The sequence below is a fragment of the Chenopodium quinoa genome, unplaced genomic scaffold (genome assembly GCF_001683475.1).
Source record: "Chenopodium quinoa cultivar QQ74 unplaced genomic scaffold, ASM168347v1, whole genome shotgun sequence".
NCBI classification, from domain to species: Eukaryota; Viridiplantae; Streptophyta; class Magnoliopsida; order Caryophyllales; family Amaranthaceae; genus Chenopodium; species Chenopodium quinoa.
Window position 1 is genome coordinate 2469570 of NW_018743863.1, and position 18386 is coordinate 2487955.

The window sequence follows — 18386 nt, forward strand, 5'->3', positions numbered from 1 at the left end:
CGCTGAAAAATCAGGTTTCTGGGTTGAAAATCAAAGCGCCCGCTCTAAGACCAGGGCGCCCGCTCTAAAGCTGCGCAATTTTCCCACACTTAGTCAATTTTTCACCCAAAACTCAGAGCTCCCGCTCTCTGACCAGAGCGCCCGCTCTAGCTTCTCGGATTTTAGCACCAAAAATGTAGAATTTCTGAGGGACCTTCAAAGCGCCCGCTCTACACCCAGAGCGCCCGCTCTAAATTCTCGAAATTTTCCTTCCTTAGCCCCCTTAAAATCAGAGCGCCCGCTCTACACCCAGAGCGCCCGCTCTAAATTCTCGGATTTTGGCCTCAAGTGTTCTGAATAATTCCCAATGATGCAGAGCGCCCGCCCTCTGTTTAGAGCGCCCGCTCTAGACTGTCGGATTTTTGGCTTTAAAAGCATTATTTCCCAAACCTACAAACACTCAAATATCACTCAAACCAAAATCGTTAGTACTTCTATAGGATGCGACCTAAGTACCCGACTCAACCATTGATTGGTTGAGCCAAGAGGTCGTGCCCTTCGGTTTATAGCATTTTGGCTAACGATAACCAACATAAACCATCCCCTCTTTGGGGAAAAATCCTCCGGATTTTTGCAAAGTACTTAAAACAAAAAAGTAACTAAAGAGATAGTTCAAAGACAAATATTCACAATATACTACAAAGCATGCTAGTTTAACGTCCCTAGCTTGACGTTACGTCACGAGCAATAAAGCTAAGGGGGAGGAACGGTGTGGACCGTCCCAAGCATTAGGCAACCGATCTTTCCAATATCTCCTTCATCATAGTATCTTTTGATCCGTTGCCCATTCACCATGAACCGGCTCCCATCTTCATGATTTTCCAATTCGAACGAGCCATAGGGGGTTACTTTGGTGATTGTAAACGGCCCCACCCATTTGGACTTGAGCTTCCCGGGAAAGAGTCGGAGACGTGAGTTGAAGAGAAGAACCTTGTTACCCACCTCGAAGTCACGATCTCGAATCCTTTTGTCGTGCCACCTCTTGGTTTGTTCTTTGTAGAGTCTAGAGCTCTCATAAGCATCATACCTCAACTCTTCCAACTCGTTGAGCTTGAGTAACCTCTTTTCTCCGGCCAAGTGAAGGTCCATGTTGAGTTCCTTTACAGCCCACCATGCCTTGTACTCCAATTCCACCGGAAGGTGGCATCCCTTACCATAGACAAGTCGATATGGCGTGGTGCCAATCGGTGTCTTGTAAGCGGTCCGTAAGGCCCATAGTACATCATCCAGTCTTAGGGACCAATCTTTTCTAGACTTGTTGACCATCCTCTCGAGCAAACTCTTAATTTCTCTGTTGGACACCTCCACTTGCCCTTGGGTTTGTGGATGGTAAGGGAGTCCAACCTTATGATGTACCCCATATTTCTTCAAAAGTGCTTCGAGTTGTTTCTTGGCGAAATGAGATCCGCCATCACTAATTAGGCACCGTGGCACCCCAAATCTAGGAAAGATGATCTTCTTGAGCAACTTCAACACTACCTTGTGGTCATTTGTGGGTGATGGTATCGCTTCCACCCATTTAGTCACATAATCCACAGCCACAAGGATATACAAATTCCCACATGAGGAGACAAACGGACCCATGAAGTCCACTCCCCATACATCAAATGGCTCAACTTCTAAGATTGATTGTTGCGGCATTTCATTTCTCTTTGTGATTCCTCCCATCCTTTGGCATCGGTCACATCGAAGGATGAACTTGTGAACATCTTTGCGCATAGTTGGCCACCAAAGCTTGCAACCTAGGATCCTTGCCACGGTCTTGTTGACACCTCCATGACCTCCACAAGGTAGTGAATGACAATGTTCCATAATACCTTCCATCTCATGATTTGCCACACATTTCTGGAACAAACCGTCACTACACTTCTTGTACAAGCTTGGATCATCCCAAAAATACCTCTTAACTTCCTTGAAGAACCTCTTCCTTTGTCGAGCATCATAGTCATAAGGTACCACCCCGCTTGCTAAATAATTTGCAATATCAGCGAACCAAGGGATGGTGTTGGTAACGATCGCCATAAGAGAGTCATCTCGAAGCTCATCATCGATGGGATCCTCTTTGTCAAGGTAAGAAGGGTGGTCTAACGGCAACCTTGAGAGGTGGTCAGCCACTAGGTTCTCACTTCCTTTCTTATCCCGTATTTCAATGTCAAATTCTTGTAAGAGAAGGACCCATCGGATTAGACGCGGCTTAGCATCCTTTTTGCTCATTAAATACTTCACCGCGGAGTGATCGGTGTAGACAACGGCCTTGTTGCACACCAAATAGGGTCTAAACTTGTCAAAAGCGAAGACCACCGCCAACATTTCCTTCTCCGTGGTGGTGTAATTCTTTTGTGCCGTATCTAAAGTCCGGCTTGCATAAGAGATCACATTCAATTTCTTTTCTTTCCTTTGCCCAAGGACTGCTCCAACTGCATTATCACTCGCGTCACACATTAGTTCAAACGGGAGTTCCCAATTCGGTGCTTGCACTATAGGCGCATTCACTAAAGCATTTTTCAAGGTTTCAAATGCCTTAGTGCAAGCATCATCGAATTTGAACTCCACCTCTTTTTGAAGTAAACTCGTCAAAGGTCTCGCTATTTGTGCAAAATCTTTGATAAATCGGCGATATAAGCCGGCGTGCCCCAAGAAGGCACGTACCCCGGTCACCGATGATGGTGGGGGTAGCTTTTCTATCGCCGAGACCTTTGCCGGGTCTACCTCAATACCATTAATGGACACTTTATGCCCGAGGACAATGCCCTCCTCGACCATAAAATGGCACTTTTCCCAATTCAACACAAGGTTCGTCTCTTGACACCTCTTTAAAACCTTTTCGAGATTGTGCAAGCATAGGTCAAAAGACGAACCACAAACACTGAAATCATCCATGAAAACTTCTATTGCATTTTCGATCATATCAGAAAAGATTGCTGTCATACATCGTTGGAAAGTCGATGGGGCATTGCACAATCCGAAGGGCATCCTTCGGTAGGCAAATGTCCCAAATGGACAAGTGAAGGTTGTTTTATGTTGGTCATCCGGGTGAATTGGGATTTGAAAGAAACCCGAATAACCATCAAGAAAACAATAGTGTGAATGCTTCACCAACCTTTCCAACATTTGATCGATAAATGGAAAGGGGAAATGATCTTTTCTAGTGGCTTTATTAAGCCTCCTATAGTCAATGCACATTCTCCACCCCGTGACAGTGCGGGTGGAGATATCATTCCCCTTGTCATCTTGTATGATGGTCATGCCTCCCTTTTTGGGAACCACATGAGCCGGGCTCACCCATTTGCTATCGGAGATAGCATAAATGATCCCCGCTTCACGTAGTTTGAGGATTTCCTTCTTAACCACTTCCTTCAAAGTCGGATTCAACCGCCTTTGAGGTTCAATGGAAGAGGCATGATCATCCTCAAGATGAATGCGATGCATACACAAGCTAGGGCTAATCCCCTTAATATCATCAATGCTATACCCGATAACACTCCTATATTTTTTTAAAATCTCAATTAATTTTTGCAATGAGGTGTCATCGAGGTTAGCATTGACAATAATAGGATGTAAGCAACATCATCCAAATAAGCATATTTGAGAGAAGGAGGGAGGGGTTTTAGTTCTACCTTGGGAGGAGGCGTGGAACTCTCCTCCTTAGACTCACTTTGGATCGATGGGAGCTCATCCACGGCTCCTTGAGTCTCGGGATGAGTTTCACCTTCAAGGCTTTCAACCTCCAAGGCACACAAAGATTCTCCTTCACCCACCTCCTAACATGGGAGGTCTTCATCACCCTTGTCTTTAAATACCTCATGAGACTTCACCAATTCATCAAGTTCGGAGTCCACCAAGTCCACCCGCCAAATCTTCACTACCATAGGTTGCTTCAAAGTCTTTGAGAATTCAAACTTGTACTTCTCATTGGCCACCTCACATGTAATGGTATTATCTTTGCAATTGACGACCGCTCCCATGGTCTTGAGTGCCTCTCTTCCAAGGATAAGAGGAGTATGAGGGTCCTCCTCCATATCCATCACCACAAAATCGCAAGGCACAAACAAATTCTCAATCTTGATAGGAACGTCTTCTAACTCACCGCATGGGAATTTTGTGGACCGGTCGGCTAATTGAATCACCTTTCTTGAAGGTATCATCTCGAAGTTGAGCTTCTTTGCAATGGATAGTGGCATGAGGCTCACACTTGCCCCAAGATCGGCTAGTGCACCCGTGGTCTCCATATCACCAATCTTGACCGGAAGAGTGAAGCTTCCCGGATCACATTGCTTGGTAGGCAAGGTTCTTTGCACTAGGGCACTAACTTGATGAGGAAGAGTGATACACTCATCACTTAGCTTCTTTTTGTTGGAGAGGAGTTCCTTGAGGAATTTTGCATAGGGTGGCATTTGAGTCATGGCTTCAAGGAATGGAATGTTGATGTGAAGTGACTTGAGCATAGCCATAAACTTGTTGTACTTGTCATTCAATCTCCTCTCAACAATCCTCTCGGGATAAGGCGGTGGTGGTTCAAACCTTGATGGTTGATAAGATGTTGATGGTTGCTTGTCTTTCCCAACTTCCTTGCTCTTTTCACTACCTTCACCCTTCTTCTTCTCAATGCTTCCTTCAACACTATTGTCAATTATTTGACCTTGGCTATCTCCATTGACCTCTTCAACCACTTGCTCTTCACCCTCCTTGTTGTGCTCCGATTGATCACTCCTAGGCCCCTCATAAGACTTTCCGGACCTAAGAGAGATAGCTTTGATATGATGGGTGGTAGCCGGGTTGGTAGTAGGTTGGCCCGGGAGCTTCTCATTGGCTAGATTGGTCACCCTCTCGGCGAGTTGAGCCACTTGATTATCCATCATATTTTGATGTGCGGTGACCTCTTGATGCCTTTGATCCGCTTTTCGCTCACTATTGGTTATTCTTTGATCCATGGCGGATAGGCTTGATTGGATTCTATTGAGAGTTTCCATGAGCATTTGTTGATTAGGATCATTTTGCATGGAAGGGTTGGGTTGGAAATTTTGAAATTGGTTGGGTGGTCCTTGCTTGAATGGTGCTCTAGGGTGATCGCTAGCATTTGGATTTGGAAAGGGAGCCATTTGACCCGTGTTGTGGCTTGGGCCACTTGCATCTTGAAATCTATTACCATAATTGGCATTGGGGGCTCTCCAATTATCACGTTGATTGTTCATGTACCCCATTGCCGCTACATGTTCGGGGTCTCGACCACCACAATATGATATATCATGGTTGGTACCCCCACAATTCTCACAAGAGAAAGAGTGTACTTGATTGGTGGAGGAAGATGAAGACCCTTGGCTATTTCCCAGCTTCTTGTCAATGACTTGTTCCATAAGAGCCTTGAGTGAACCTTGATCAAGCTCGAATTTGCCCGAAGCTCTCTCTTCACCTCTTCTTCTTCCACCACTCGTAGAATAGTACCTCACAACTTCCTCTATGGTGTCCTCCAATTGAGCTTGAGGCACCTTGCTAATATGTCCACCACATCCGGAATTCAAATTTTGCTTGGGTATGTCGTCAAGACCATCATAGAAGAACTTGATGAGAAGTTGCTTGTCAAACTCATGGTGTGGGCAAGCTCTCACATACTCTTTAAACCGGTCCCAAGCTTCCCCCAAAGATTCATACCTTTCTTGCCTAAATGATGAAATTTTCTGCCTCAATTCGGTTGATTTGTCTTCGGGAATGAACTTGTTCAAGAAAGCTTTGGCCGTGTCTCTCCATGTGGCCAACGAGCCGGGCTTTAGGTTTTTGAGCCACCTATAAGCCTTGCCTGTGAGCGAATACCGAAAAAGGTGCATCCGGATGTGTTCTTGAGTGACTTGGTTGGTTTGGATTAAAGCACATGTCTCGAGAAATTTGTCCAAATGCTCTATCGGATCTTCATGAGCTGCTCCAGAAAATTGATCTCCACGCACCATTTGAGTGTAGTGCGGGTGGATAGTGAAATTTGTTTCCGTTGTAGGAAGTAGAATCCCACATTGTAATTCATGACTACCCGGATTACCAAAGTCACCAAAAAGAGCGCCATTGGCATCCCCCATGTCTGAAGAAATATCACTAGAAGAATCAAAGAACTCCTCCTCCTCACCCGTTTGTTCAACAAATAGTCTCCTCACTCGCCTTAGAGTGCGGTCAATGTCGAGATCGAGGTCGTGAGTAGGTGGTCCCTGTGATCTTCTAAGCATTCAACACAGCTAAGCAGACAATTAGCGAATGACAACAACGGAGAAATAAATGAAAAATAGAAGGATAGAAGTAGAAAACAATTGAAAAACAAGATAACTAAGCAATAAACAATGTTGCCACTCCCCGGCAACGGCGCCAAAACTTGATCGGCCCCCTAGGTGTCGTTAGTTCCTAAAGGTCGAGTCAAGAATAAAAAGAAAACCCACGTCCTAAACTAACCAAAGGTAGCATAGTGGAAGAGGGGTCGAATCCTCAGGGAAGGTCAAACGTCTCTTGCTTAGATCACTTATAAGTCAATTGAAAAGGGAGGAATAAATTTTTGATGGATTTATCTATAGCTACTAGGGAAACAAATAAACTAAGAACTAAATTAACAAGCAACAAGCAGAGGTATAAAACTTCGAAAATCAAGGAATAGAAAACACTAGGGGATAGGGGAGAATTCCTAACTAACAATGATTTCAACAATTAGAGGCAACAAGAATGGTTCAATCGGTCAACCAAACAATTGGGGCCTATGGTCCAACATCTAGGATTCCCTCTCGGGCTCACCTAAACACCGCCTACCCAACCCCGCCTCGGTGGTCGAGGTCATCCCTAACCTAGTCATCATCACATACAAGCTCACTCTCGCGCAACTAGCATGCAACACAAAATAGGGTCTTAGAGGTGATCAATCTCTAATTCCTAACAACTAAAACCTAGGTTGGAATCAATTGCAAAACTTCTCAATCTACCCAATCTTGCACCACATATCATTCATTTCATCATTAGTTCATCATTTCCCCCTCCCCTAGCTAGAAACCTAGCCTAGAGAAGGAAGGGTCATACCAAAGCACACAAGAACATTAACAAAAGCAAAAACTAAGTTTAATGAGAGAAACATGGCTAAAACCAGAAAATAGGATGATTAAACTTTACTAAAGAAGTTAACTTTGAAGAGAATATGTTAAGTCTACTTGTAATCTATTTTAAATAGCATGAAATCTAAGCAAATAAGGATAATATTATACTAATAGCAAGAAAATAAAGGATCAAAACCAGAAATTGCAAGTTTAAACAAGGAGGCAACTAAGACATTAAACTATTCTATTGACTTGAAATAACAACTAAAGATAAGCTAAAACTAATTAAAATAGATAAATAAAGCAATAAAGAAAGAGTAGGGATAGAAATAATACCAAAAGATTTAATCTTGGATTGAAAATGAAAGAGAGTAACAAAGAGTAGTGTTTTAGATCTAATGAGGAACTAAACCCTAACTAATCTAAAGTGCAAAAGAAAGAAAGAAAACAATAAGCTGAAATCTGATTTTCTAATATTTTTCTCTCTACCTACCTCTCTCTTCCCAATTACAAGGAAGAGAGGTATTTATACCCTCCTCTAAAACCTAACCCAAATCAAGGCCCAAAATTTTAGGCATCACGTGCAGAGTAAAATAATTAGAGCCGTCGGCCTACGCGTGTAGCAGAGTTCAAATCGGTCAGGGGAACACGGAGCGCCCGCTCTAAGGCCAGAGCGCCTGCTCTGAAGTCTCGCAGAAAATGCTCTGATTATTCTGGGAGCTAGAGCGCCCGCTTCAACATTAGAGCGCCCGCTCTGAGGGTTGGGTACTTGGTTTTTCTGCAGCAAGGAATACAGAGCGCCCGCTCCATATCTAGAGCGCCCGCTCTGAACTCTTCTTTCCTTCATATTTTGGGCTCTAATGCTCCAATCCCTTTGACTCCAAAGCATGCCTAATCCTTGCATCCAATCCTTGCTTTCTTAGCCACGGGAGGACCTGTAAGATGGAAAACACAAATCATAGGAAAGGTTCTAATAGGAGCAAATTGAAATGGGTTAAAGGAGAGGGAATAAAACCTTAGGAAATGAGCCAAAAATGACTCAAAACCACTCCAAGTAACAAATATGCTCAATAATAACAAAACTAAGCTGAAATAGAGGAAAAAGGGCAAACAAAGGGCTCAATCGGGGAAGAAACGAAGTAGAAAAGTGGGCCAAATGGCCACTGATCAGCAATCGTTAGTCATAAAATAATCCACCATAGACAAAGAAAGATCGTTAAGGTTAGGATCAAAACGACCAAACATAAAACACGTAGGCACAATGATGCAAAAAATAATTCAGAACCTAAGGTCAAGTTCTATGTTAGACTATGGTTAGGTTTATTTGGTGTCAATATGGTACCATGGTTAAGAGTTTGGACGCGTTAGCAAGGCAGCCTCCCTTGAGGGTGTATGCCAACGGCCGCCTCCGCGAGTTTGTGATGAAATCGAACTCGACTCCATGGTTTGGGTGGATTTAAAAAACTCGGATGAACCCTTTGAAGCATGCTTCGCCCTCAAAGTCGGGCTCTTACTTGAAAGCTTAAGCTCCGAAAATACGCGAGCCTCCTACGGAAATCCACCCGCAAAAACTACTAGCGACTTTTAGGTCCGTTACCTCGAGGTTAGCGAGGTCCGACCAAAATCCGAGTATTATATGAGTTTAAGAGTTTTTGCTAATGCAATGCTCTATTGAACTCCTACTAAAGCACTCTTCCTAAAAACCCAAGATGGGTATTTATAGGTAAGAGGGCGAGTCGGAATTTATATCCCATCAATGTGGGAGCATGAAATTCCAAAATTTATTTTAAAGCTAAATTAAAATAAATAAGCAAACTAATAATAAATCTTCAAGTGTCACTATTATATGTAAAGGGAAGTGAGGACCACTTGGAGAGTAGGGGACAATACTTGCTCCCCACTCCATACTCTCCTTGTGCCACATGTCCCTCACATTTAAACCCTCCCTTTACTTGCTTCCCTTTTTGCTCATGGCCCACCCACACCTTCGGTGATGGGGGCTGCTGCTGCTCGCAGCTAGCAAGCCACGCACGCTTGTGCGGGCTGCTGCTGCTTGCGGCCAGCAAGCCACGCACACCTTGTGCGGGCTGTTGATGTTGCTTGCGGCTTTGGATGCCTTTGGCTGCTAGCATTGGTGCGCTAGCATGCTCCTGCCAGCCTAGGCTTGGCTTGGTGCACATGCTAGCCACCAATGCTTAGCAAATTATGCCCCTAGCACTCGGATGCTTGGGGCATTCCGATACTAGGGGTATTTTGGGAAATATTGGCGATTCATTATTTTTTGCACGTCTCGTTATTTACCTATTTTTGACTCGACTTCCGACGCTCGGTTTCATTTCTAAGCTCGAATTTCCGACGTCTAAATATTTAATACTCGGGCGATGAATTAATTTATTCCCAATTAATTTGTCGAGTCGGTTCGTTTAATGCTAAAGGTGTGACCCGAAAGGTTCAGTCAAGATTAAGCTGTAATATTAATTATGCTGTAATATTACTAATCGGAAGCGGCCTCCACCTAGGCATTCCGATCACCTGAGGTTACTGAATATATTAGCTATCTAATAATTCTGAACCCACTAACGGAATAGTACACTTGTTCGAAGGACACCATTCCTTTCAATCTCCCACTTGTCTTTCCGGACAAGTGCGCATTTAGTGTACACCCTTTTTCCTATGTCACTTAATGTTTCTTCATGAACTATAAGGTAAGATTAATTTGTCATTCTTATTACATTTAGAAGTGTTTCTCGATTCCGAGTTTGACTGTCAATAAATAAATGATTTTTAAATTCCATCCGAGCACGACCATACATTTTTACAGTCTCGCTCTACGAGAGGCCTTGTATAGAACAAAGACATCTTCCCTATTTCGTAGGGGCACATTCCCAGTCTTGTAATGTAGGTCCTCTTACTGAGAGGACCTAGCCGCCCGACTGTTGCTGTTATAATCCCCTATTACAGTAGACGTTTGACAACATCAAAGCGGACTAGTACTCAAACAAAAGAACTCACAATAATCATGGTCAAGGAAATAGGTTCCGATAGCCATAATGAGAAGTATACTTATGACGATTTTTTAATCTCTTAAAGTATTCTCATAGGTCTATCTAGTATGGTTCTAAACCAATACCTGTGAAAATGATTTATGACAATCATGTACTTGTAGAACATGAAACGGTGCTATAAATCAGACTACACACTAATCTCAATTGGTCATTAATCGTCCACGGTTTTAATGACCTTGATTAGGGATAATTTTCGATTATAATATTTAATGTTCACTTAATAGGTGTTTCCTTATCAAGACTTGTCTTGATACCCTATTTTGAATATTCCACGAATCGAATGGACTCATTATTTAATTCTAAACCACAATTAAATAGCAAACATAGTGATAAAAATTGCATGAAATTTTAAATTATTCCAAAACCTGTATGGTTCATCTTATGATAAATGGTTTTTCCAAATGTTTTAAGAGTATCACTCTTTATAAAACAATTATAGAAATCACACTCATATCTAATATGCTTGATTTCTTTCATGCAATTGTGAATGTTGTGGTTCACTTATTGCATAGGTTTAGTTATAACTACTTTGCTAATCTTGGCATCTTTATTACTGATCACTTTCATAATAAGATCACAAAATTAAAGAGTGTCATGGATTATATGTGATTTAAGATTTATTGTCCAAGTGATGGCTCCCACTCATTTTCATGATTGAGACTTTCAACTTGACAACCTACAATCATTAACGTTCAGCAACGAACTTTCCATAAAACATCTTCTTTATTACCACCATTTAGGCAACAATGTTCTCAACATATATTTTAGTAGACTTTCTGATGATGCTTTGATTGGGTTTCATTCCAAACGGCTCACAATGATTTGGGATACCCTAGTCACTTGTGATCATGGAAATTTTCCTTAAATTCCTGCACATTACCCATGGATCCACGTCCATGTTACCATTCCCAAGCCACGACTTATTGTTAGCTCATGCTTATAAACAGCTTTCTTGTTAAGGATCTAATCCTTGTTAAGGTTTGTTCTTGCAACATCAATTCTCAAGTCGTATTTGTTTCCACAAGTAAAGAACTCATCCTTTTACTTATCCAACTACTTTTGATGTTCTTGGCCATAATCTAACGATCTATTACATAGATTCAGGTTGATTGGTATTACGTACATACTTAAGATGCTCTAAGCAAGTAAGTCGTGCGACGATTCCATATCAAAGCGTACATGATGGATTAAATTGCAGAGTAATTCTTAATCTTATTCCATCAATTTGTCATTTTAGCTCATTCAGTTTCACTGAGTCTTAGCTAAATAGTTTGCTGTGTGATATGGTTGAAAGTCTCTATTAGAGTCTTTCATGTTTGACTTAGTATTTACCCTAGCTTATACTTAGTTCAAAATTTACTTAATTTTACACATACGGGTCGAAAGTCTTTCAAAGTCCTTCAATTCATGTTTAACACGGTAAAATCGTTTACACGTTTAATCATTTTATTAAGTCTATACAATATATCTTAATACCAATATGTACTAATTATCGTCTTTCTCTTGGTCCATTGTCAAAAATACTTTCAAATCTAAGCATTTAGCATTTGATAGTTATTCCACAATAGAGTTCGTAAACTTCTCGTTGGACCTTTCCTTTTGCTCCCACTAAACTTCTTATTCATGAGAATTTCTATGTTTCTCCATAAGTCAATCCTCTTATTAATTTATGAGTTAACACGTTCCAATTCCTATATGCAATGCTAACTTTCATCCAATGACAAATTCCTTGAGCTTGCTTTTAAATCTAGCATTATTTAGATTTTCAAAAACCCTTAGACTATTCCATAGTCCCTTCCAAAATCCTATTTTGGGAAGGCGATTGTGGTATCTATTTTTCCATATTTCATATGAGCAATTTTGCTAAAACAATCAAAAAAGACTTTAGCATTCCGATTGGTGAATAGGTTTTTATTAAAATCAACTCCGTGAATTTAATTGTATTCTTTTCATCCAATCTAGCTATGTATGCATATACATTTCCACATTTGTTAGTTTTTTCCTTAAAAACTTATTTGCAATCGATGGGTCTTTCATCCTTATGCAAATTAATAAAGTTTCAAACATGAATATCAAACATGGAGTCTATCTTTGATTTTTATGGCCTCTAACCATTATTCGGAATTTGGATTTGTCATAGCTATCTTACAAGACATTATTCCTTTACTATCTAATAGTAAATAGTATGCTTGTAAGTCTTAGGTTTATTTCTAACTTAATAGAAAATTTATAGGATTTAACCTAAGCCTTTGGTGAATTCTATACCTATACAGGGTTATTACATCAAACACTAAGTTTTAAAGCGCTTCCGAAGCCCTTTGATATTCTTGATCTTACTCCAACTTTTCAAAAGTTTTTTGAGAAATGAATTCTCTTTTAAGGCACTTGTGAAGTCCTTTTGAGTACTTTTGATCAAGTATTATCACGAAGCCCTTTTAAGGTCTTCTGAGATTCTCAGTTCTAGTTTGTTGCTAAGCTCGATGGTCATCGAGTTCATTTTTCTCCCACTTGTCGTTTTGAAAACATGTTACTTTCCAGAAAGACACCACTTAGAGCAACAAACACTATGTTCTCAATTAGGTTGTGGAGGTAATGCCCATGTTCTCACTTGAATGCTTACAAAGAGACATGTATATTGTCTTTGGGTAAAAGTTCGTTGTGATAAAATAAACAATTAGCTCCCACTTGAGCTATTTTAGCCTTTAATGAGCCATTAAACTCTCACTCAACCACCTAGCTCTTGCTAAGCTAGTGAGCTCCCAGTGAGTCACTTAGCTCCCACTGAGCCAGTAAACTCCCACTGTGGCTAAGAGTTTTAGACATATACTTGAAAAGGCATTTAGAAGATAATTCTATCCATAACTGAATATGGCGTCCTTTCTTAGCTTCGATATTTTTTTTAGTGTAACATTAGTCCTTCGTGCAAATCTTAAGAACTTTATAGGAAGGGATGTGATCCATCATTGTTCGAGTAATTTTTAAATGGCATCAAGGTCTCCGTGAAGACACACTATGATCTTTGTGGAGTTTATTTATGAAAATTTCAATTTCATAACTTTGTGATGGTCACGCTTAGCTCAAGAAAACTTCGCTCGATCTAATCTAGACGTTTTGATATCTTGCCAAGTCGATTATGTACTTCACTGAACTCTTGAACTATTCAAGGTCAAGTTTGTGCACATTTGGTGAATATAGCCATATTCTTTTAAATTCTTTATGAGACGTTGAAGTAAATGAATCCTCTTTAGCTTTCGGAGTTAATTGTCTACACCAAGAACAATAGCTCTTTACTTTTTCGGTTTCAACAAGTAAGACTTGCTTGTTTTAAAACGATTCCGAATCGATCAACTATCAAGAGCCTATCTAATAGAGCCTTGAGTACGTTCTTGTCGATGTGACATTGCTAAAGATGTTCGGAACGCAAATCATGCCCATGAATTTGAGCTTTTGCTAGTTTATCATTTTAAAATTATGTTTGTTTATAATCAAGCATTCTTGACTCATGGTTTAGACAACCATGCCATTAGAATAAATTTGCAACTATTGCTCATTGCTTTGAATGTGAGTCTTTCCGTATGTAAACGGATCAATTGTTGATTATGGAACACAATAACCATTTATTTGTTCCAGCCTTAGCTTAAAGGTCATTAAACAAAACATACGTCCTTACAACTGATGTAGCACCACTTGCTTTATTCTTAGCTTGTAAGTCGATAACTTAGCTTACCTTCAATAGTTTGAGTTCACTTTAAAAGTGGAACACTCAAGCAGTATCTGATACTTCTGAAGATAATGAATTGCTTAGTTAACTACAATAATATGAACTCATGGTTTGAAATGGAATCTTATTCCTTTTCTTCGTTCCTCGTTTCCTATTTTTCTCATCATACTTTGTCTCATAATCTTGTAAGAACCATTTCTTTAAGAGTCTTTGACTTTTATACTTTGTTAGGCATAATTAAGCATCTAATGAGCCGTAAAACAAAGTTCCATCTTTTCCTTTAATTCATGCTTGAATTACTACATCAATGAGTCCTACTCATCTATGTATTAAGCGAAAAGATATGTTGGTTGTCAATATTGACAATTTGAGTTTGCAACTCAATAATTCATGTTTTATCAAAACTACCTAGTATTTTTAATACATGATGTCCAACCATCCTTTCGGACTTTGTTATAAAAGTCATTTATGAGAATTGTATTTTAGAAATGCTTTACTTTTCTTTGAGAACCATTCTCAAAGATTTACTTTACCAATCATGGAAAGCAATACAGTTTGATATGGAATTCTACAAATATAAGTGCAAAATATAACCATTTATCAAGTAAATAATATAATAAGTTTGAAAATTAAAAGGTATTCATGCAAATATTTATTCTTATGAAACGTCTTATCCACGCATTAAAATTGTCCCCATTTTGCGAGAATAAGTCGATTCCAAGATCCACAGAAACAAAGAGTAGTTAAGCATGCTTTGACTTGTCTTAACACTCAATCTCCTAAGGTAAGCAATGCTTTACTAATGGCTCTAAGCCACTCTTGGTTGAATAAATCGTCGCATCTAATGCTCTCACAACAATTTATCCACTTTGACACAACATGTTAGGACTCCATCACTCTTATCGTTGAGTAAAACCAAAACCAACTTGCATACCCGGTATGCCTTACGTTCCTTGGAGAGGTTGTGACATCTCGCTTTGGCATAGCCCACCACTACCCTCGTTCGGTTGGTAAGTGTTGTTTTGGAATGGCAAGATTTACTCAATATTTAGGGACCTAGGGTTTCTATGTTGGTTGGTTTAAGTGAACTTAATTAATCATCACAACATTCGAAATCCTAAACATGAATCTAACATATAATTCATATACATAAACACATATATATATCGAAAAACATAAATAGAGATGCATTTGGAAACTAGCATGGCCCCTTGAGATCTTGAATCTTCAAAAGGTCTTCATTTGCAACTTCATAACTTCGTCTTCCAAGACTTGACCAAAATTAAATGCAATTACTAGTATCTACGATTAGGACTAATCTAAATATTAAGGTACAAAAATACTAACCGGGTCGCTGACCGTATTTAGATTTTCAAAAATACATTACGGATCGCAGTCCGTATTTTCTATCCTAATCGGGCCCCACTTGTTGTCATTTCATAAAACCCGTGAGAGAATATACATTCCATTCATCCATTCACTATCTATGAATGGCCCATTTATTTTACAACGATAAACAAGTAACAATGCATAAACACGCGAGAACTAGTAACTAATCTAGAAGGTTAATCCAATTAACACGCCTAATTAAAATTAGTCAAAGTTGTTTTAACCGGTTATGTAAATAAGCGCAATTAATATTTGAAGCTCCCACTAATTTCCGCATCCAACTAAATTAATCCAATTAATTAAGTCGGTAAATCCTAAAATTTGTCTAAATAAATTTTGTCAATGCCGCTCAAAAGCCGAGGCCTAGCCTCAAAAATTTATTAAAATAATTAAAACCAAATTAGATTAATAAAATAATTAAAACGACAATTTAAGCAAAAAAATACGTAGTCCAAAATGTCTAAGTGCCTAGCACTAAGACATGGAGTGCTCACATTCCGCACAACCGTTTGATGCTCAACGAACGTGGGAGTGGGCCCGATGTCACTAAGCGTTACACCGCCCACATCAGCGAACTTTCACACATCAAAAATGTGGCCCCTGATGGCCATGTTGTACGAACTTATTGCACTACATTGCTTCGCAAGCAACGTCTACGCATATTCCCTTTTACACGACGTATGCACCAAGCCCAAGCATACCATGCTCTTGCACCACGCACCACACTCCATAGCAGCCCCACACACCACGCACTTAAGCACGCACGCACCATCAAGGCAGCATGTTGCTGCTGTGGTGGTGCTGCTATGAGGCCGTGCGCAACTACTCACGGCTTGGCTGCACGCATCCTCAAGGCAGCCCCTTGGCAGCCACATGCGGACTGCTATGCAGCCCGGCTAGCTAAGGGTGCTTATGCCTTGATTTGCGTGCCATAGCCACGGGACTTTGATCTCAAAATTTTCCGTGTCATTTTAATTAATTCTAAATTAATTTTTGAACTAATTTATTGAGCAAAATGAAAATTTTTAAAAAGTCTAACTTAAAAAAAATGTTCAAAGTGCATCTAACCAAAATAATTCCCAAGAACCATTGTTTAATTAAATTGGTTTAACTTGGTGCAGCAAAAATAAGAGGGCAATTACTCACTATTAAATTAATTAATTTAAATTAATCTTGAGTTTTTGACAAAATAAGAGGGAGTTGGAAAAATGAACATAAGTTCAATAAAGATTCCAACTTTAATAGTTGTGAATCCTTGAAAAAATTTTATCTTCTAATGTCAAGATAAATAATTTTCTATCACAAAGTTTCAAACTTTATGATTCCAATCAACTAAAAATGATTAAATCAACAAAGTTTAACAAAATTTATGGAATTTAGTATCTGAAAGTTCCAATCACTTAGCATAATTAAATATTGAATCTTTAGTACTTGGAAGCCTCAAAGAACAACAATTTCACACTTAATGCAATTAGTTTGCAATTATGGGAAAAATAAAACCAAGCTTTCAAGCACAAATTACCACCAAGTAATCATGCCTAAAGAGGTTTAAAATTGCATATAAAATATGTATTGAACCAGTTACATAACCACCATAAATATGCAATTAATTTTCAAGGTTAGAAATACTTAAAAATTTTCGTCAAAACGAAAAATCCCTCGAAAAGTGCATTTATGGTCGTTTTTTGGCTAAAAACCGAGACCTAGAAAAATGCGAGGTTAAAATAAATGAAACGAGCTACTAATCTAATTAGCAGCTAAAAACCAGAAAAATTAAGCCATAAAAGAACCTTGAAAAATATTATGATTTTAAAAATAAACGAGCGAGGTTGTGATACCGCTGTTGGGGTTTGGTGAGTTCGACTCACCGCGGAAACAACTCGGACCCAAAGAACCACTCACAATTAATAAAAACATAAAACATAAAAAATAAACATAAAAGGATAAAATCAGAATTTACCTTAGAAACGTGGTTCACCCTCAAAGTCGGGCTCTTACTTGATAGCTTAAGCTCCGAAAATACGCGAGCCCCCTACGGAAATCCATCTGCAAAAACTACTAGAGACTTTTAGGTCCGATACCTCGAGGTTAGCGAGGTCCAACCAAGACCTGAATATCATATGAGTTTAAGAGCTTTTGCTAATGCAATGCTCTATTGAACTCCTACTCAAGCACACTTCCTAAAAACCCAAGATGGGTATTTATAGGCAAGAGGGAGAGTCGGAATTTATATCCCATTAATATGGGAGAATAAAATTCCACAATCTATTTTAAAGCTAAATTTAAATAATTAAGCAAACTAATAATAAATCTACAAGTGTCACTATTATATGTAAAGGGAAGTGAGGACCACTTGGAGAGTAGGGGAGCATACTTGCTCCCCACTCCATACTCTCCTTGTGCCACATGTCCCTCACATTTAAACCCTCCCTTTACTTGCTTCCCTTTTTGCTCACGGCCCACCTGCACCTTAGGTGATGCGGGCTGCTGCTGCTCGTAGCTAGCAAGCCACGCAAGCTTGTGTGGGCTACTGCTGGTTGCGGCCAGCAAGCCACGCACACCTTGTGCGGGCTGTTGCTGTTGCTTGCGAATGTGGCTGCCTTTGGCTGCTAGCGTTGGTGCGCTAGCATGCCCCAACCATCCTAGGCTTGGCTTGGTGCGCATGCTAGCCACCAATGCTTAGCACATTATGCCCTTAGCACTCGGATGCTCGGGGCATTCCGATGCTAGGTGTATTTTGGGAAATATTGGCAATTTATTATTATTTGCGCGTCTCGTCATTTACTATTTTTGACTCGACTTCCGACGTTCGGTTTTGACGCTCTAAGCTCGAATTTCTGTCGTCTAAATATTTAATACTCAGGCGACGAATTACTTTCTTTCGAATTAATTCGTCGAGTCGGTTCGTTTACTGCTAAGGGTGTGACCCGAAGGGTTCAGTCAAGATTAAGTTGTAATATTAATTATGCATTATATTACTTATCGGAAGCGACCTCCACCTAGGCATTCCGTTCACTTGACCTTACTGAATATATTAGCTATCTAGTAATACTGAAAGCACTAACGGAATAGTACACTTGTTCGAAGGACACCATTACTTTAAGGGATAAGGTGGAA

The 18386-nt window shown here is 39.9% G+C and overlaps 1 protein-coding gene across 1 annotated transcript; it reads right to left on the bottom strand.

Moving 5' to 3' along the window:
- Positions 1 to 3800: 3800 nt before the first annotated feature.
- LOC110686540 lies at positions 3801 to 6248 on the bottom strand. Its single transcript, XM_021863158.1, has one exon. The coding sequence runs from the start codon at positions 6246 to 6248 to the stop codon at positions 3801 to 3803; it is 2448 nt and encodes an 815-aa protein (XP_021718850.1).
- Between the last annotated feature and the right edge of the window lie 12138 nt (positions 6249 to 18386).

Bases quoted from the DNA above. Each gene is read 5' to 3' on its own strand.
- LOC110686540 (XM_021863158.1), bottom strand. From the start codon at position 6,248: ATGCTTAGAAGATCACAGGGACCACCTACTCACGACCTCGATCTCGAC.